Here is a 21,921-nt window from a genome sequence, read left to right as displayed (position 1 = left end):
TTGTGTGGATATAAATGTTCATTTCTCTTGACTACAAGTAGAACTGTCAGGTCATATGGTAGCACCATGTTTAACATTTTGAGGAACTGCCATCAGTTCAGTTCAGTCGCTCAGTCGTGTCCAACCCCCTTTGCTACCTGATGGACTCCAGCACGCCAGGCCTCCCTGTCCATCACCAACTCCTGGAGTTTACTCAAACTCATGTCCTTTGAGTAGGTGATGCCATCCAACCATCTCATCCTCTGTTGTCCCCTTCTCCCGCCTTCAATCTTTCCCAGCATCAGGGTCTTTTCCAATAAGTCAGTTCTTTGCATCAGGTGGCCAAAGTATTGGAGTTTCAGCTTCAACATCAGTCCTTCCAATGAATATTCAGGACTGATCTCCTTTAGGATGGACTGGTTGGATCTCCTTGCAGTCCAAGGGACTCTCAAGAGTCTTCTCGAGCACCACAGTTCAAAAGCATCAATTCTTCGGCACTCAGCTTTCTTTATAGTCCAACTCTCACATCCACACATGACTACTGGAAAAACCATAGCTTTGACTAGATGGACCTTTGTTGGCAAAGTAATGTCTCTGCTTTTTAATATGCTGTCTAGGTTATCATAACTTTTCTTCCAAGGAGCATCTTTTAATTTCATGGCTGTAGTCACCATCTGCAGTGACTGAGGAACTGACATACTATTTTGCGAAATGGCTGCACTATTTTACATTCTCACCAGCAATCATGAGGGTTTCAATTTTCCCAAATCTTTACTGTGTTTATTATCTGTCATCTTGATTGTGGCTATTCTAGTGAATTTGGAGTGATAATTCGTTGAGGTTTTAATTTGCATTTCTTCAGTCACTAACGGAGAAGGCAATGGCAACCCACTCCAGTACTCTTGCCTGGAAAATCCCATGGACGCAGGAGCCTGGTAGGCTGTAGTCCATGGGGTTGCTAAGAGTTGGACACGACTGAGAGACTTCACTTTCACTTTTCACTTTGACTTTTCACTTTCATACATTGGAGAAGGAAATGGCAACCCACTCCAGTGTTCTTGCCTGGAGAATCCCAGGGACGGCAGGGCCTGGTGGGCTGCAGTCTATGGGGTCACACAGAGTCGGACACAACTGAAGCAACTTAGCAGCAGTCAGTAATCATATTGAATTTGTCTTCATGTGCTTAGTGGCCATTTGTTTGTCTTCTTTGGAGAAATGTTTGCTTAAATCCTTCACCAACTTTCAGTTGGGTTATCTGTTGAGTTGTCAAAGATTTTTATATATTCTGAATACAAGTCCCTTATCAGATATAGTCAGTGCTCAGTATTCCTGGTTGTTATATTCTACAAAGTTGCTACAGACACTGAACCGTTGATCCAACTGGAAGCATACCCATACATGCACGTATCTTACATGGATTATGATCTTAAGTCCTTCTCATAGCTTCTATTTTATTATTATTTTTTTTAATTGAGGTTAAAAAGTGTTAAGTAACTTGTCTGAGTCTCTGCCACAACTAATCCTCCCACAGCTGAGATGCCTACCCCATCCAACCAGCCCCTGAACTGGAGCTTCTTGAACCACTTGGCACTGCCCCCTACTGTCTTCATCTTCTGATAATCTCTGTATGAGTTGAAAAAAGAAAGCAGACCCTTGGCCTTTTTTGACCTTAGCTGGGAACTATGTCTGTGAATGACCAGAGAAAGCTCTGAGTATTGATTCTGGAGTTATAAATAAATTTTAGCAAGTAATCTAATTCTCAAATATGGAATATATTAGTATATTTTTAATTAAAATACCTCCTGTATAGGTTTGCAAATATTTTCTCTTATTCTGTAAGTTGCTTTTACCTTTTTTTTTTTTTTCTTTTACTTTCTTGATGGTATCCTGAAAGAACAAAAGTATTAAATTTTGATGAAGTCCAAATTCTGTTGCTTGGGCTTTTGGTGTCATGTTTAAGAAGTCTTCGCCTTATCCAAGGTCACAAAGGGTTTACTCCTATGTTTTTTTCCCTAAGAGCTTAATCGTTTTAGCTGTTACATTTAGGTCTATAACACATTTTAAGTTACTTTTTGTGTATCCTGTAAGGAAGAAGTCCGATTTCATTCTTTTCTTTGTAGATGCCTACAGTTGTTCTGCACCATTTGTTAAAAAGATGTTTTTTCTCGTGTTGAATTGTTTTGGCACTTTTCTCAGAAATCAATTGACAACAAATGTGAGGGCTCACTTTTGCAGTCTCAGTTTAGTACTGTTGATCTGTTTCTGTTCTCACTCTGTCTTGATTAATATAGCTTTGTAGTACGATTAATATAGCTTTGTAGTATGTTTTTGGAGAAGGCAATGGTGCCCCACTCCAGTACTCTTGCCTGGAAAATCCCATGGACGGAGGAGCCTGGTGGGCTGCAGTCCATGGGGTCACTAAGAGTCGGACACGACTGAGCGACTTCTTTGATTTTTCACTTTCATGCATTGGAGAAGGAAGTGGCAACCCACTCCAGTGTTCTTGCCTGGAGAATCCCGGGGACGGGGGAGCCTGGTGGGCTGCTGTCTATGGGGTTGCACAGAGTTGGACACGACTGAAGTGACTTAGCAGTGGCAGCAGCAGCAGCAGTACGTTTTGAGATCGGAAATTATGAGTCCTCCAACTTTGTTCTTTATATGGCTTCTGAGTTATTTTCCCGTACTTCTGGATAAGGGAAATGAGATTATTGAACTGATCAGAAAACCCCAAAATATAATAAAGCAAAATGTGTAAGTTATATAAGTTATGTTCCTACAGTCAAATAAAAATGCCCAGTTTCTAAAAATGTCTTTTTCTAAATTCAGTTTTTAGCCCTGCCGTACTAACTTAATCAGTGTTATTGCTGCTAAAACAAGTATCGTGAAATGATGATTGTGAGTTAATGATTCCCCTGAATTCGGTAGAGTTTATTTAAAGGTTTTGGTTTTTGTTTCCCTGTCTGCTAGGTGGGTGGAGAGTTTTCCAATGTTGCTATCACCCAGATGAAGAAATTTGGAAGAATTGCTATATGTGGGGCCATCTCTGTATACAACAGAACCAGCCCACTTCCCCCAGGTAATGAGTTCATGCACACGATCAGAGGTGTAGAAAGATGGGAGGAAGAGATGATTCACAGATATGGTACAGGCCAGTGACTACTGAAATATTTTAAAAGATTTCCTAATATTCTTGATTAAATGCTATTAACCAAAAATATGTAATTGTGTATATTTGAGCTAAGTCAGCTTATATTGGATTTTGACATAGAGAAAAAACAGGATCTGAAAATATGGACGAAACAGTTATTAAGTTTTAGGTTTTTTACCTACTGTATTCTAAAAAGCTGTAAAAAGTCATGATTTCATTTAGAAATAGAACACATTGGTCTGACTGGTAAAATATTAGAGGCCTTCAGGATACTGGGGATGTGCTGGAGGTTTGGGGATGGGTAGACTTGATGTGGGTACAGGGAAAACGGGCTGCCATTTCCTTCAGACTGTAGTGGGCAGAACTTCCTGGAGCAGCAGAACAGCCAGGCCTCACCACACTGACAATTTCCACTAAAAGGGAAAGGAGTGTCCTTTCTCTACATTCCTAGAATGTCCTTGTTTTGCTTCTCCTCTGCCCTGCCATGCCCTCCGCTCCTGCTTCTCCACTCTTATGCTGAGACCTCCCCCTCCCACCTCCAGGCCCAGGTCTCTTATTGAAGGTGGGGAGATGAATGGGCCAAAGGACCAGAGACTCTTTCCTATTAGTGACAGAAAGTGAAAGTCACTTAGTTGCATCTGACTCTTTGTGACCCCATGGACTACAGAGTCCATGGAATTCTCCAGGCCAGAATACTGGAGTGGGTACCTGTTCCCTTCTCCAGGGGATCTTCCCAACCCAGGGATCGAATCCAGGTCTCCCAAAGTGCAGGTGGATTCTTTACCAGCTGAGCCACAAGGGAAGCATTAGTGATAGACTCAAAACAAAGGCTGATCTTCTGAACACTTCATACAGAACCCCTTTCTGCTACAAGGATTCTGTGCTGTTGAAGAGATTACAGATTTACCAGTGGTCAAAAAAAAAAAAAAAAGAGGAGGGAAAAAAACAAAAAGGAATCATCCAGATCACCATCAGGATCCTAAAAACCATAAATAAATGCGTTATTTGTTCTATGATGGGCTTCACTCGTGAGGAAGAAACCTTATAGCTGTGCTAGTTAGCACCTTGGCTGCACTGAGAGAGGTGGGTGGGAGTCGAAGGGTCTGAGGAAGGATCACTTGTAGATTCCCTGTTGGGTTGTGAAAGGTCAAAGGGGACACTCCAAGGCACTGGGGAATCTTATTAGGGACTTTTTTTCCTCCATATTTTTCTAATTGATGCTAAGCTAGAATCCTGGGGAATCCTTCTCCTGCCAATTGAGCAGAGCTCCAGGGTGCATTTTCCTGACCACAGCCAAATATTTTGGATACAGTAACTTGATCTAGCCTTTTGAAATTCATCTGCTCAGACAGGTTATGAGATGTCAGCTGGTATTGTCCATTCCATCTTAAGCAGGTGACATTCTGCCTGCCGGTGATCTCTAGGAACTCTAACATGTTTCACTATTAGGGGAGCTCAGAGACAAGTAATTGTTTCCCCCGGCTTTCATGCCATATTTGTTTTCCGCTCACAATAAAGAAACGACATCCCCAGTAGCGTGGACAATCCCAGGAATAGTATTTCATCCTCTTCCAAGATGAGGAGATGAGGATTCCACTCCTTAACCCAAGAGAAATATAGCTGGGGTGAGTCTTCCAGCTGTGAGTTGTGCTCAGTCCTGTCTATTACCACAAACTTAATGACTTGAAACAACACAAATTTATTCTTACAGTTCTAGAACTCGAAATGGGTTAGCAGGGCTACTTTCCTTCCGAAGGCTCAGATTCCTTGCCTTTTTAAGTTCTCGAGGCCACGTGCATCTCTTAGCTCATGGTCCCTTCTTCCGTCTTCAAAGCCAGCAGCACTGATTCTTCAAATCTCCCTCCATCTCTATGATCTCTGCTTCCATCATCACATATTTTTTTCTCAATTCTAATTTTCCTGTATCCCTTTCTTCCTTACAAGGACTCTCATGTGAGCCCACCTATGTAATGCAGAATAATTTTGCCATCTAAAGCTTGTTAACTTGGTCCTATCTGCAGAGTCCCTTTTGCCATGTAAGGTCACATAGTTAAGGCTCTGGGATCTAGGACATGGACGTCTTGGAGCAGTTACTCTGCCTGCACAGAGTGCATATTGATTTTGGGGCAGCCCTGTGGGTCGGGAAGAGTGGAGGACACAGGAGGGAGAGCACTAGGGGAATGCTGACATGCCTTGTACCATGCACGTTTTCATCACGGCCACCTCCCTGCATCCTGCTGCTCAAACGTGCCCTCCTCTTCACAGGCCCATCCCCGGAAATCATCATCTTTAAGGAACTCCACTTGCAAGGCTTCGTCGTCTACCGCTGGCAAGGAGAAGTCCGCCAGAAGGCTCTGAGAGACTTGCTGAAGTGGGTCTCAGAGGTGAGGGGCCCCGGAGCCACTGTGACACCAGATGCCCTTCCTGTGGGGGTTGCAGATTTCACTTCCGCTGTGAATATGGGTTCATTGCACTCTCCCCCTTTTATAACAAAACACCTTGAAGTCTTGTCTGCACTCACTGTCTGCAGTTCCTCTCCATTTAAAAAAAAAATTTTTTTTTTGATGTGGGCTGTTAAAGTCTTTATTGAATTTGCTACAATATTGTTTTTTATTTTTTAATATACTGGTTTTTTTTTTTTTTTGGCTGCGAGGCATGTGGAATCTTAACTCCCCAACCAGGGATCAAACCAGCATCATTTGCACTGGCAGGCAACGTCTCAACCACTGGTCCTCCAGGGATGTCCCTCCTCATTCTTTCTTAAACATGCCTGTCGGGTTTTGCACTGTTGCCCTTCCACCAACACTGCTTTTGTCAAGGTTGCCAATGCCCCTCACATGTAAACTCCTGTGTTCAGCTCTTAGCATCACTTGGCTGTAGGGAGTGGTGACAGAGGGCATCACTCTCTCTCCTTGCTTCCCTTGGCTCTTGGTTTTCCTCACTGTATCGGTCCTTCTCAGACTCCTCTACTAGCTTCTTTTCTTCTCTCCAAATTAATAGCAGAGCTTTCCAATACATGGTTCCTGGGCCTCTTTTCACCTCTGTCCATACTCTTTTCAGCCCTTAGTTATCTCATCCAGGCTCTTGGCTTTAAATATCACCAATATGCTGCTCGCTCCCAACTATCTGTCTCCAGTCGAGATCTCTTCTCTGATTTCTGGACCGTTCAATAGCTGCACTTGGATGTGTAGCACACTTTTTCATCTCTGTCTTAATGTATTAAAAACCAATTATGTCTTGATTTTTCCTGCCAAACTTGCTTTCTGTGTACAGACTTCACTGTCTCAGTTATGACAATCCTTTCAGTTGCTCAATTCAAAAACCTTGAAATCATCTTTGACTCCTTTCTTTGTCTCATACACATATCTAATCTGTCAGGAAATTCTGGTGTCCCAACTTTGGAAATACATTCAGAATCTGCCCAGTTGCCCCTCCTCAATTCCCACCATCCTTCTAGGCCACCATCTTGTCTAGCCCAGATATTGCGGTGGCCTCTACTCAGCTTTTCCACTTTTTTACCCTGCAGGCAATTCCCAACAGAGCAGCCAGAGTGAGCTTCATACCAAATCATTCTTATGTTCAAAACCCTACAAAACTCTTCATTTCTCTTAGAATAAACCCTGCAAGGCTGGATACTGTCTGGTCTCCATTACCTCTCTAATTTCATTTCTTTTTGTTCATCCCCACACTCCTCCACCTCTCTGTAATTGCTTACTCAATTCTGTCTCACACACACCTTCAAGTTTTTGCTGAAAACTGCCTTCTGAATGAGACAGCCTTGAAAATGACCCTATTTTCAAATTGCAATCCACCTTCACTCATTGATCTTCCTTATCTTACTTTGATCCATAGCAATTATCATCTTTGACATAATATATACTATAACTCATATATTATACTTATCGCCCATCTCCCTTTCACAAGAATGTAACCTCCATGAGGGCATCAGTGTTCACACATTCTGTTTTCTGATGTATCCCCGGCACCTAGAATATTCTGAATCAATATAGGCACTAGATGAATACTGCTGAGTGAATGAGCATTACAGGGGCATGTGTTTGGGCCACAGCTCTTCCAGGTCCGAGAATGCAGTCTTCTCATAGGCACACCTCATAGGTCCTGAGGAGGAGGCCAGCCCCGTTGTCCTATGCTGTGATCATTTACCCACCTAACACCACGTGGAGCTTTAGTCAACAGAAATCTGAATCCCAAGGTGCATTATTTTCATTTCCAAGGAGAAAAGTGGTCCCACACTTTCTAACTTCTGGCTTATGATTGTCTCCAAATTAAAGAAATAGACTGCTCGTCTGGCAGCCCCTGGAGTTTGGCATCTCTCCCAGTCTAACACTCTTGGAGTGCTGGGCTGGGCTCTTTCCAGGGATCTGGGAAGAGCAGGATGCTTTTAGAGTTCCCAGTGTGTAGCCTCTTTGTCTCTGTTGGTGAAATCAAATATGATCACAGCTGACAACAGACACCACTGTGCCGGTGTCCCTAATGCTTTCTTCTAACGGAGTGAACCTACTAGTTCACTAATTTTGTTCTAACTAACAAGCGAATTGTCTTTCTCTCTCATCTACTTGTTTTTTCTTCTCCCTCCCCCCTTTTGTGTTACAGTAATAATACAGAATAGTAAACCATTCTTTACCTTAGAATAAAGAAAAATTCCAAAGAGAGTACAGAGACTTTCCATATACCCTGTATTCTATATCCTAATTTCCCATATCATTAACATTTTATATTAGCATTCATCCTCTACTTTTTTGTCTTATGGCTGCACCTCATGGCACGTGGGATCTTAGTTCCTTGACCAGAGATTATACCCGTGCCCCCTACACTGGAAGTGTGGAGTCTTAACCACTGGACCACTAAGGAAGTCCCTCATCCTCTACTTGTAACCTCTAAAGTTTTGATTATAGCTTTTGACCCTTTCCAGGTTCTTTGGTCCTCAAGTACAGGAATGAGCTAGGGCTTTCTAGTTAGGGATTCAAATCCCAGCTTGCTTACATAGTAGTTGAGGGACCTCGAGCAAATAAGTAAGTTCTTCCATAAATCCATAAAGGATGCTAAACCATCACTGGGATACATTAGGGGAAAATGTAATCAGGTAACTTCAGTTCAGTTCAGTTCAGTCGCTCAGTAGTGTCTGACTCTTTGCGACCCCATGATACACAGCACGCCAGGCCTCCCTGTCCATCACCAACTCCCAGAGTTCACTCAGACTCACGTCCATTGAGTCAGTGATGCCATCCAGCCATCTCATCCTCTGTTGTCCCCTTCTCCTCCTGCCCCCAATCCCTCCCAGAATCAGACTCTTTTCCAATGAGTCAACTCTTCGCATGAGGTGGCCAAAATACTGGAGTTTCAGCTTTAGCATCATTCCTTCCAAAGAAATCCTAGGGCTGATCTCCTTCAGAATGGACTGGTTGGATCTCCTTGCAGTCCAAGGGACTCTCAAAAGTCGAGGTCTCCATATAAGACATTTTAAATGTGAAAATGTGAGTTAGGTCCATTTAGGAGACTGTGACTTATAGGAGAAATAAAAATCCTTCTTCACTAAATGAACTCTTCACTCCTACACTGCTAAATGAATGTTGAACACATACTGAACAAATCTTGGCTTGAAGGAAAGACAGCTTATTAGACTGTCATGGTATTTACATTTCCTGAACAGGTTCTGTGTCTTCAGGGGTCAAATAGAGGTAACAGCACTGGGTACTGGAGTGATGAACATAGATGATACCCTGGAAGGGTGTGCCCTACTCCTTCCTGCTTCCACCTCTTCTGAGATCATCATTAGAGTTTTCTGTTCAATTTACGTAGAAATTGGTTAACTGCTTCCTTCTGACTTTTTTGTTATTTACTGTGACCTAATGCCTTTTATAAGCTATTATGCATAATCTGTTATATACACTATGTATGTGGATCATGCCCCCCAAATGACTATAAATTCAAAGAGGATAGGCTCTCCTCTTCCTAGTTCAAGTTTCCTATGATGTACTAATTAATTTGGTCCTATAAGGAGAAGAGTGTATCATTTAGAATATGAAACTAATCTATTATATTTGTTATTGTTTTGATACAGGGTAAAATCCAGTACCATGAACATGTCACTGAAGGATTTGAAAACATGCCAGCTGCATTTATAGGATTGCTAAAAGGAGAGAATCTGGGAAAGGCAATAGTGAAAGCATGAACAAAAATGACACATGGAATCCAGAAATCACCTAGATGATTAGTTTCTTTTAATCATTTAGTAAAATATATACTAACTTCATAATGCATGAACAAAAGTCACTAGTGGAATCTAGAAATCATTTGGATGATTAGCTTCTTTTTAATCATTTAGTAAAATCTGTGCTGTTTTCATAATCTAAAAAACAGTAATTGTAATGTGATTGATCTACCTAATAAAATACATTGAAGTGAAGTCGCTCAGTCGTGTCCGACTCTTTGCGACCCTGTGGACTGTAGCCTACCAGACTCCTCTGTCCATGGGATTCTCCAGGCAAGAATACTGGAGTGGGTTGCCATTTCCTTCTTCAGGGGATCTTCCAGACCCAGGGATCAAACTCGGGTCACCCGCATTGGAGGCAGAGGCTTTAACCTCTGAGCCACCAGAGAAGCGAAAATACATTGAAGTGGTATATGATTAGCAAGAGAATGAAATTTTCATACTGAACAATGGCCAGTTGAACTTAACTGCCTGCTGTAGTTCCTTCTGGAGTATTATAGAAAATAATGGCTCTGGAGTCCAAAAGTTTCCTGCCTTTGTAACCATAAACTTCTGATTTTTCATCTGTGAAGTGCAGACAAAAATGTCTGCTTCACATACATATCATATATTTATTTAGACCACCTGCATAATGTGTGGCATATATTAGGCATATATTAGGTACTCAATAAGTACCTCCCTGCAGAAATGTAATGAATTTGAAGTCAAGATTACCACTGCTATGGCTGATGGTTACACAAGGAGAAATAATCATTGCTGATGTACAAGGGTCTCAGGGCAGCCTCCACTGGTCCTCCATAGGTGGGTCTAACACGACAGACCAAGAAAGGAATTTATCACTCACAGCAGCTACAAAAACAGTAACACATAGCAATCTTTATAAGCCTACGAAAATGTGAGATTATTCTGAGTAAAGTTTTAAAACATCACTGAGGAACACAAAAGACTGAACATGGCAAGGTTACCTAGTTCTTGGACTCGATGGTTTAGTCATCAGGAAAATGTCAATTCTGTTAACTGATTCTGCCACCAAATAGAGGAGGGATTAAATTGTAGTACAACGAAAAAACGAGAGAAAAAAGTGTGTGTGTGCATGTATAAAACCTCCGGTGAGAGGTAATAAATACGATTATATGCTTCATCCCCAGGGAAGACAAGTGAGGTGTGCCTAAAGGATGGGGATAAGAGAAAAACTATAATATATGCCCTTTGGAACTTTTTGAATTCTGAATCTACTGAAATTATTTATTCAATATTTACAAATACAATTTAAAAAGTTCTTCTGCCTTTTTGTGTCCTCTTTCCACATGGGAGAAATTAAACATATATACGAGAGGTGTCACCCCTAAGACTGGGTGCCCCCTCATGTTTTTACCTCTCAAACTTGTCTATACAGAGCCTCCAGCAAATGTGCCCCCTCCAGGTGAAGGTCCCTGAGCCCACCCTGTGTCACGTGGAGGGTTTTACTTTAGGGCTTCGATCCCAGTAGTTTGTGACTCGGTATCTGACTCTCCCAACTTGGGGCAGCAGTTTACCCCATGACCTCAGGTCTCTGCTGCATCTCAAAGGGTTGTTTTTTTATGCTCAATGTTTTCATTGTTAGGACAGACTGATGATACTAGATCAGAAACCTGATGTCGAGTATATGTGTGTATGTGTATACACACACATTTCCCTAAAATTTAAAATATCCTGGGCTTCCCTGGTGGCTCAGATGGTTAAGAATCTGCCTGCAGTACAGGAGACCTAGGTTCAATCCCTGGGTTGGGAAGATCCCCTGGAGAAGGGAATGGCAACCTATTCCAGTATTCTTGTATGGGAAATCCCACAGAGGAGCTTGGTGGGTGACAGTACATGGGGTCGCAAAGAATGGGACACAACTGAGTGACTAACACTTTTACTTTCAGGCAGCTCTTATGCATTCCTTACAGTGCTCTGGGGACACCTTGGCACCAAACTGGGACCCATGGTTCTAAGCTCTTTTCAGGCCAGTGTTTGAAAACTTTGTATAATGTTCCAGGTCTTGCTTTCCTTACCTCTGAGACCTTGGAGGCTGTATGTTCCAGATGGCATAACGAGCAAATGTTGGAAAGAAACTGTTGAGGCCTGACTGGAAAATAAACTTTTACTGAGTTACAGCACTCTGATTCGTTGGGCTGTGTGGCGAGCACTGCGTTCTCCAACTCTGTACTATTCAGTATGGTAGCCGCTGAAAGCCACTGTGTACTGGAAACATGCACAGTGCCATATTTCAAGGTTTAAAAAACTGAGGCAGAGTGAGTATTTTTCCATTAAACACAACTTTATTGTTTTGGTAGAACTACAATTCACTTCGACTGTTGCACAGCGTAGGATGTTGCTGTTGTACTGTAATGTTTGTACAGGAACGTGCATAATTTCTAGTTATCACAGATAAACACTCCACCAATCTAGTTATCAACAGACTTGACTCAGTTCAGACGATTTTTTTCTATGCACTGAAGTAACATCACAGAAGTGTTTACTTGGATATTTTATGTAGATAGTACAAGTGAGAGCACACCTATACACACAGCACAAGTTACAGCGACATCTATATGTAAACCATAGTCATATGTTGAGATACTTACTATTTTCGTTGCAATATAATAAAATTACTTCCTAGATTAAAAAACATGGAAAAATATTTAATTTTAATGAAGGCATATTACTGAGGCAGAATTCAGTGCAATACAGAAGCTAGTACCACAACTAGTACAGCAAAGAAAACCAGAGTGCAAGAAGCTACAGCACACATTCCATGATAAGTAGCAACTGCAACTCACTGCAGGCACGGCAAAATGAGAAGGCTGTTGTACACAAGTGTTCAATACAGTAGACACTACATAAGACAGCAGCTAATAGTTATGCCATTTTTTAGCAACGCTCTAGTAATAAGTATTTTCCTAATAGTACAAGAAGAATCCATGAAGTCTTATGAAACAAGAATTACATTTCCATCAAAACAATAAAACAATTTTTAACAGGATTTTGAGTTTATACTTGGCCAACTATAAGATGATTTGAATACTTGTGCACATGCGTGTACACACACACAAATCTCAGATGGAGAGAAGACAGAAGGAATTACCATTTTAGTTATGGTAATCTAACTAGAAAATTATGAGGAAGACTTAAAAGGACACGTACAAATTGAAATTTTTAACTAACCCTTTAATTAAGTTTGCTCCTAGAATACAAGAAGCTTCTCATAATATCAAAGATCATTTGGCTCAAAATTAGAAAAATTCAAGTACTTAGCTTTAGATGTGTAATGTAAGACACTGCCAAATGAAAACGTTGAGTACATTCTGTCTCAACATCCAAATTTACAAAGAAATGTCAATTTATTGCCTAAAAACTCAAACTCATGACATGTTTTTTGACATTTTAAACCTGACAAAGAAGAATTTCAGCAAGAGACAGAAAAATTAGTTTCTTTCATAAAGATAAGACTGAAATTATGTTAGGTCCAAAGATATTGGAACTCTAAAACAAGAGAATGGTATTTCCGCTCACTGCTTTGTTTCACTATATGATAGCTACTGCAAATATCTGTTCAGTTTTCCAAAGCAGACTTCAGGAGTCATGAATAGATGTTAAAATCCTTCAGTACATATGTGAAATGATGTAATCACTGCTAGTTTATGAAAATGTTGAAAATAATGTTTTAATGATCTTGTGTTCTTTACCAATGTTCCTTGGTTGAGTTATAAAAGAATTTTACAAAAATTTCCTCTTCTGGGAATTTCAATTTAAGATCTTTCTTGAATGAAAAGGAATGCTTGCAAAATATTCAATAATCAAAGACAAAAAGTGGCAGGATCACACTGAATATGCTGCTGCTGCTGCTAAGTCACTTCAGTTGTGTCCGACTCTGTGTGACCCCATAGACGGCAGCCACCAGGCTCCCCCATCCCTGGGATTCTCCAGGCAAGAACACTGGAGTGGGTTGCCATTTCCTTCTCCAATGCATGACAGTGAAAAGTGCAAGTGAAGTTGCTCAGTCGTATCCGACTCCCAGCGACCCCATGGACTGCAGCCTACCAGGCTCCTCCATCCATGGGATTTTCCAGGCAAGAGTACTGGAGTGGGATGCCACTGCCTTCTCCGGCTTGGATGAGAAAAATTAGTTAAAATTGAAACACTTCATAATACAAACAAAAAATAATGACTTTACACACTTTTCTAATATGAGTCAACCAGCAGAGTTTCAAAGTAATCAACAGCATTGTATAATTTGGCTGCAAAACATTTAAGAAAAATGTGAAAAATGGTTGATACTGATAAATTTAATTTTGTTTCCAGTTATGTAATACTTAATTGAATGTGATGTTAATAACAGAATTGACAGAAGAGTTGATTTAAACAGATACTGCTTTGAAACTGATACCCTTTTATTCAAAACCACATCAATTCTTCTAATAAAATATGACGAATCTTGTCAATGTGGATGCAAATATCGAAGGAAAATAATTTTCTAACACTTAAAAACTTTAGCTATATCTAGACTAATAACACAGAACATTTGGAAGAACTATGTGCATCTACTTTTCAACTCTAAGTTTTATCAATATGGACAGAGTATGAATTAAGATATGCTGCAACTGTAACAAATGGGTTTTGGACACAGCACAAAAAATGATATAGAATAGCTCACGAATAATTTTTTATACTGATTATATGTTAATTTTAAGATTATGGACATACTGGGTGAAACAAAATATATTACTCACCTATCTTCTCTTACCTTTTTAAAGTGGCTACTACAAAATCTGAAATGTGCAGTTAGGGCAAATTTTGGACAAAAGTTACAAAGAGATCAAAAGAGCCATCTGCCACTTCTGAAGAGCCCAGAGCAAAAGCAGCATGCTGTGCATGCCCTCTGCACATAACACTGCCTAAGGGGTTGGGAAACCACATAACCCACCCCTCTGGCCTGACCCCTGGACACCCCTACCCTCACTCCATACAAGGAAGAAGCTAGCCTGACCCCTGGACACCCCTACCCTCACTCCATACAAGGAAGAAGCTCACCTCTCCAGGGGCGCAAGCAAGCAAGGGAACCTGTTGTTTGTTCTCGAACCTCCCTGCAACAACAGGGGCCCCAAGAAAGCCTTGCCTGAAAAAAATCTGATATTATTATGTGGCTCACATTCTATTAGTGGACAGTGTGCTGCACTAACTGAAACACCTTCCCTGTGGCTTTTTAGGGCCCTGTTCTTAAATGTGAATAGTCAAAAGATAACCAGAGATTTGAGGAAAGCCTCCAAGGTGAAAGAGAGAAACAGATAAAAATAACTCAGAGGAAAGATAATACATGGAGCCGAGTAACACTAAAAGATACCATATTAGCATCCTCAGAGAAACGAGTATTTCACCTATGAAATAGAGTATGATTAAAAAATTAAAAAGGCAGAGTCAAAAATGTACTTGGAAACATAAAAATAACAACAGAAACAAAACACTCAAAACATTTAGTAGTAGAGTTGGAAGATAAAAGTTGACAAACAACTTTCAGAGAGCAGGATAAAAACTGAAGACATGGAGGGAGTGATGTCAGGGAAGATGGAGCAGTAAGAAGCGCCAGGAATCCATCTCTATCTAGACAACAACTGTACTGACAGAAGTACATAAAGTGAGCTAGTTTGGAATGCAGGACTCTGTTTTAAGGATTTCAATGTCCAGAGGAAACCTTAACTGGTAAACCGAAACTAAGAGCGGAGGATTCCAGCCTTTCAGTAGCAGCTACCACCCCACGATCAGCCAGCCCAAACACTGGACTTGCTGGAACCAAGATGGGCAATAAAGACCTTTTTCTCCAAATACAAGTCTGAGGTCCTGATTGTGGATGATCGCTTCTGATCATAAAGAAAGAAAAGATACATAGACGAATGGCCATTCTTCCACCCCCACCCCACTGCCACTGGCTTAAGATGATTCCCAGGGGATTTAAATGGACAACAGAACACCTGGTTTTTGGACTGATGCTGAAGCTCCAATACTATGGCCACCTAATGTGAAGAGCTGACCCACTGGAACAGACCCTGATGCTGGGCAAAAAGAGAATGGGGCAGCAGAGGATGACAGTTGGATGGCATCACTGACACAATGGGCATGAATCTGGGCAAACTCAGGGAGGAGAGAGGAGCCTGGTGTGCTGCAGTTCATGGGGTCGCAAAGAATCAGACATGACTTAGCGACTGAGTAACAACAAAAAGGAAAAAAAAAAAGCCTGTATGTGAGAATTTAGAAAGCCATTGCCTCTGCCCAGGAAAAGATGGGCTCAGAAAAGACCTGAGAAAAGTTGAGGCTTTCACCACAGACTGATCCCTAGCACGGAAATACCCTAAAACAATTTAAAAAATTCTGAGGAAGGGGAGAACTTGATTTCCAGAGCTACCTACACTTTAGTACTCGCGCCACTTATCCATGGTTTTGCTTTGTGCAGTTTAATAGCTGTCAACTACAGCCCAAAAATTAAATGTATAATTCCAGAAATAAGCAATTCATAAGTTTTAAAATTGCATGCCATTCTCAATAGCGTGATGAAATCTCACATCATCCTGCTGTGTCCTGCCGGGGACCCAACCATCAATACCTTCTACTCCTGACATCCACTCCTGAACTATGACAACATTGTCATAGTTCAATGATCCAAGAACATCCAAGGCAGATGACCCTTCTGACAGCATCCAAAGGTTAACAGCAGCCTAAATGCTTTGTCACGTTGCCTATGTCCTTCATTATACTACATTACATAGGAGGCATTTTATCATTTTTGTTAGAGGAACCACTAATCAAAACTACCCACCCTGGCCAGGTACCATAGTAACCATTTGGATGAGTTGTTTTACAACAGGAGGTCCTGGTAAAGACCAAGATACTAACAAGCTACCACCAAGCAGAAAAATTCAGTAAAAGTCAAAAGGAGACAGGAGACACCAGTCCAAATGTCCTCCCAACCTCCCAGAATCCTTCGTGCTGGAATTCATTTTGGCTGAGTGATGCACACACCCCCAGGAAGAACCTTGAGTCAGAATGATTGGCCAGAGACAACCCGGAAACTAATCTCATCACCACAAAACCCAAGCCTGTGAGCCACATGATCAGAACATCATCATCATGATAAAAAGAATGAGTACAGTATTACAAGACATTTTGTGAGAGAAGCCACATTCACAAAATTTTTATTACAGTGTAATAACCACTTTTATTATTTTGTTGTACCTAAACTTTATCATAGATGTGTATGTATAGGAAAAACAAATAGACTGATGCCCAAGATCCTTTGGTCTTACCTGTAACCAATTTCTTTTGAATTCCAAATACCACTGCCAATTGTATCTAGAAGCCTATGGATGTTATCTATTGGGTTAGGCTATAACATAGCCTATAATGAGTGTTCTTGGATCTGTTTTACCAGCCACAGCCATACTAGTTCAACCTTGTTCTTTTTGCAAAATACGTACCTTTTAGAAACTAACACAACAGTGTAAAGCAACTATACTCCAACAAAAACTAATTTTAAAAAAGGGACTTCCCTGGTGCTCCAGTGGTGAAGACTTCATGCTCCCAATACAGGGGGCCTGGATTTGATCCTTGGTCAGGGAACTAAGATTCCACATATCATAACAAAGAGCCCATGTGCTACAACTAAGACCAAGCACAACCTAAATAAAGTTTAAAAAATTAATTAAAACTATGTACCATTTTATTCTTTAAATGCTGCTTTTATGTGGGTGCAAGCTTGCTCTAAGTAAGACATAGCTATAGACTCTAATATGATTCAAGAAAAGGAAAAGTCATTATGTGACAACTTAGAGCAAAGCAAGGTAAAGGATCTAAAGGTTGACAGTTTAAAGCCAGCAAAGCATGGTTTGAGAATTTTAGAAAGTGGTTTGGCCTAAAAAAAACATCAAGATAACAGGAGAAACAGCTTCTGCCAACCAAGAGGCAGCAGATCTTTCCAGATGCCACTAAGAAAAATCACCGAGAAAGTGTGTCTGCCTAAACAGGCTTTTTAATGTAGGAGTAAGTGCCCTATTCTGGAAAAAAACAAAAAAGCCACAAAGGACACTTTGGTAAGGAAAAAAAGCAAGCCCCAGGATTTAAGAAAGCTAACTCTCCTATCTATGTAAATGCAGTCAAGCTTATGATCAGTCTGCCCTTAACTATGAAGCTGCTAACACTAAGTCTTGAAGGAAAAAGACACCAGCCATGACAAGAATGCTTTTTCTGGACTGGTTACATTGGTGCTTTATTCCTGAAGTCAGGAAGAACTCTGTCAATAAACGATTGCAATTTAAAATTCTTTTTAATACTGGACAATGTCTCTGGCCACCCAGATCCCCATGAGTTCAACAACGAAGGTGTCAAAGTGGTCTACCTGCCCTCAAAACAACATCTCTAATTCAGCCCTTCGAGCAGGGTGTCATATGGACCTTTAAGGCTCATTCCACATGGTACTCTATGGAAAGGATTGTTGGCAATATGGAAGAGAACCTAGACAGAGAGGACATCATGACAGTCTGGAAGGATTACACCACTGAAGATGCCATCATTGTTAAAGATAAAGCATCATTGTTAAAGATAAAGCTATGAAAGCCATCAAGCCGAAAACAATAAATTCCTGCTGGAGCAAACTGCTGTCCAGATGTACATGATCTCATAGAATTTACGACACAGCCAACCAAGGAAATGATGAAAGAGAACTGGGGGTATGGCAAAAAGGTGAGGGGTGATAGGTTTCAAGATAAAATCTTGGGGAAATTTAAGAGCTAATAGACACCACACCAGAGGAATTAACAGAAAATGACTTGATGGGAGATGGGTGTTTCTGATGGATCCAGGTACCTTCTGGAAAGGATTCACTATTCTAGATGCCACTAAGAATATTTGTTATGCATGAAAATGAAATTGTTAGTCATTCAGTTGTGTTCGACTCTTTGTGATTCCCATGGACTGTAGCCCACCTTCCAGGATCCTCCGTCCATGGAATTTTCCAGGTAAGAATATTGGAGTGCGTTGCCGTTCCCTTCTTCTGGAGATCTTTCTGACCCAGGGATCAAACCCAGGTCTCCTGCACTGGAGGCAGATTCTTTACCATCTGAGCCAGCAGGGAACCCTCATGTGATGCATGGGACGAGGCCAAAATACCAACACGAACAACAGGTGGAAGAAGTTGATTTCAACCCTCATGGGTGACTATGAGGGGCTCAAGACTTCAGTGGAGGAACTGCAGATGTGGTGGAAACAGAAGAGAACTAGAAGTAGAGATGGATCCTCAAAATGTGGCTGTATTGCTGCAATTTTAAAACTTTAATGGATGAAGAGTTGCTTCTTCTGGATGAGTAAAGAAAATGGTTTCTTGAGATGGAATCTACTCCTGGTGAAGACAGTTGAAAGGACAACAAAGAACTTAGAATATCATCTATATATAAAGTTACTTGATAAAGCAGCAGCAAGGTTTGAAAGAATTGACTCCAATTTTGAAAGCTCTGCTGCTGCTAAGTCATTTCAGTCGTGTCTGACTCTCTGTGACCCCATAGACGGCAGCCCACCAGGCTCCCCCGTCCCTGGGATTCTCCAGGCAAGAACACTGGAGTGGGTTGCCATTTCCTTCTCCAGTGCATGAAAGTGAAAAGTGAAAGGGAAGTCGCTCAGTTGCGTCTGACTCTTAGCGACCCCATGGACTGTAGCCCACCAGGCCCCTCCATCCATGGGACTTTCCAGGCAAGAGTACTGGAGTGGGGTGCCATTGAAAGCTCTAGTGTGGTGTAAAATGTTATCAAACAGCACTGAGACTGAGTGCTACCAAGAAACTGTTCATGAAAAGGAAAGTCAAGTGATGCAGCAAACTTCAGTGCTGTCTTATTTTAAGAAATTGCCACAGCCATCCCAACCCAACAACCACTACCCTGATCAGTCAGCACCTAAAAACAAAGCAAGACCCTCCACCAGCAAAAAGATTATGATTTGCTAAAGGCTCAGATGTATATTTTTTAGCAACAAAGTGTTTTTTAAACTGAGCATGCACAATTGTTTTTTTAGACATAATGGTATCACATAATTGTTAATAATAGGCTACAGTAGAGTGTAAACATAACTTTTATATGCACTGGCAAACTAAAAATTCCTGTGAACCAATTTAGGCAATATTTGCTTTATTATAGCAGTCTGGAAGTGAACCCACAATTATCTCCAAGGTATGCTTGTAAACACAAAAATACAAAAATCTAGACAAATTATAATCAAATTGTCAAAACCCAAAGACAAAGAATCCTGAAAGAAGCAAGAAGAAAAACTTATTTTATAAAAAGGAACCTCAATGAAACTATCTGATTTCTTCTCAGAGACCTTGGAGACCAGAAGTGGGTGGGTTGATTTAGTTAAAGTGCATAAAGAAAAAAAAAAAAACAACCCACAGTTCGTTGAGGATTTTGTATCTAGCAAATCTATCAAAAAATGAGAGAAAATTTACTCAACTAGGGAATAGAAGGAGATTATCTCAACATAATAAATTTCATTAAGGAAAAGAACACAACTAGCATCATACTCAATGGTAAAAAATAGAAACCTGTTCCTCTAACATTAGTAATAAGACAAGGATACCTCCTTTAGCCACTTCTACTCAACACAGTACTTGGGTCCTAGCCACAGCAATCAAGCAAAATAAAGAAATAAAAACCATCCAACTTAGGAAGAAAGAAATAATATCTCTTTTCACAGACGACATGATCCCATATGTGGAAAACTCTAAACATCACATAGACACACCAACACACACACACAAAATTGTTAGAACTAATAAGCAAATACAGCAAAAGTGATAGAATATAAAAACAAAATTAAAAAATAAGCTGCATTTCTATACAGTAACTGAAAAATCCAGAAAGGAAATTAAGAAAGCAATTCCATTTACACTATCATTAAAAATAAAAAAATACTACGGAATGAACTTAACCAAGTAAGTAAAAGACTTGAATACTGGAAACTACAAAACACTGCTGAAAAATCAGTTGACACAAATAAATGGAAATACATCTCATATTTATGGGCCTGAAGACTTAATGTGTTAAAATATTTATACTATTCCAAGTGATTTTTTTACAGAAACAAGGGAAACCACCCACAAATTCATATGGAATCTTAACCCCCAAATAGCCAAAATAATTTTAAGAAAGAAGAAAAATGCTAGCGTTTTTTTCACATGTCCTGATTGCCAAGTGTATGACAAAGCTCCAGTAACTAAAACAGTATGGTACTGGCATAAAGACGTATAGACCAATGGAATACAGAGCCCAGAAATGTACTAGTACTTATGACCAAATGATTTTCAACAGGAGTACAAAGACTACACAACGTGGAAACAAATGGTGCTTGGAAAACTGAATACCTAAAGACAAAAGGATGAAGATGGACCCTTAGCTTACACCACACACAAACATTAACTCAAAATGGATTAAAGATCTAAACATAAGATCTGAAGCTATAAAAGTCCTAAAAGAAAATACAGGGGGAAAATTTCATGACACTGGGTCTAGCAATGATTTCTTGGCTATGACACCAGAAGCACAAGCAAAATTAAAGCAAAAACAGGCAAATGGACCATATCAAACCTAAAAAACTTCAGCATAGCAAAGAAAACAATAAAAACAATGAAAAAGAGTGGAACAGGAAATGAAATTTTTCATTTAAAAAATGGGCAAATGACTTGAACAGACATTTCTCTAAAGAAGACATACAAATGTCTAACAGGCATATAAAAAGATGTTCAACATCACCAATCATCAGAGAAATGCAAATCTAAACTCCAAGATACCATCTCACAACCATTAGGATGGCCACTATCAAAAATACAGAAAATGGTAAGTGTTGCAAGGATGTGGAGAAAGAGGAACCCTTTAAGCACTGTTGGTAAGAGTCTGAAATGGGTGCAACTGCAATAGAAAACAGCAGGAAAGTTCCTTAAATAATTAAAAACAGAACTATCATGATTTAGCAATCTTGCTTCTGAGTATATAAAGAGAAGGCTGGAAATAGATATACCTGCATACCCATGTTCATTGCAGCATTATTCACAATAGTCAAAGAGGTAGAAGCAACTTAAATGTGTACTGATGGATGAATGGATAAACAGAATGTGGCATACACATACAATGGAAAATTACTCATCCTTAAAAAAAGAAGGAAATCCTGTCATACACTAAGACATGGATGAACCATCCAGTGATTCCACTTCTAGGTATATATCTCAAAGAATTAAATGCAGGGACTCAAACAATATTTGCAAACCACTGTTCATAGCAGTGTTATTAATTAACAGCCAAAAGATGGCAACAACCTAAATGACCACTGAAAGATGAATGCATAAGCAAATAATGTGGTATATTTACAAAAGAATACTATTTAGCATTAAAATAATGAAAAGAAAATGAAATTCTGACACATGCTATAACATGAACCTTAGAAAGATGCTAAGTGAAACAAGTCAGACACAAAAGGACAGTATTGAATGATTGCTTTTATATGAAGTGTTTAG

At 40.2% G+C, this 21,921-nt stretch overlaps 1 protein-coding gene across 1 annotated transcript in view; it reads left to right on the top strand.

Moving 5' to 3' along the window:
• PTGR1 (prostaglandin reductase 1) overlaps nt 1–9,554 on the top strand; it is a 30,444-nt gene extending 20,890 nt beyond the window's left edge. The window contains 3 exon segments of the mRNA NM_001035281.2: nt 2,947–3,055; nt 5,393–5,511; nt 9,210–9,554. Coding sequence (NP_001030358.1) covers nt 2,947–3,055; nt 5,393–5,511; nt 9,210–9,320 — 339 coding nt within the window. The 3' untranslated portion in view covers nt 9,321–9,554.
• Nucleotides 9,555–21,921: the final 12,367 nt, after the last annotated feature.

This window comes from Bos taurus, chromosome 8 (assembly GCF_002263795.3).
Source record: "Bos taurus isolate L1 Dominette 01449 registration number 42190680 breed Hereford chromosome 8, ARS-UCD2.0, whole genome shotgun sequence".
Lineage (NCBI taxonomy): Eukaryota > Metazoa > Chordata > Mammalia > Artiodactyla > Bovidae > Bos > Bos taurus.
Note: the sequence above shows the minus strand (reverse complement) of the source record. Positions and strands in the feature narration are given on the sequence as shown.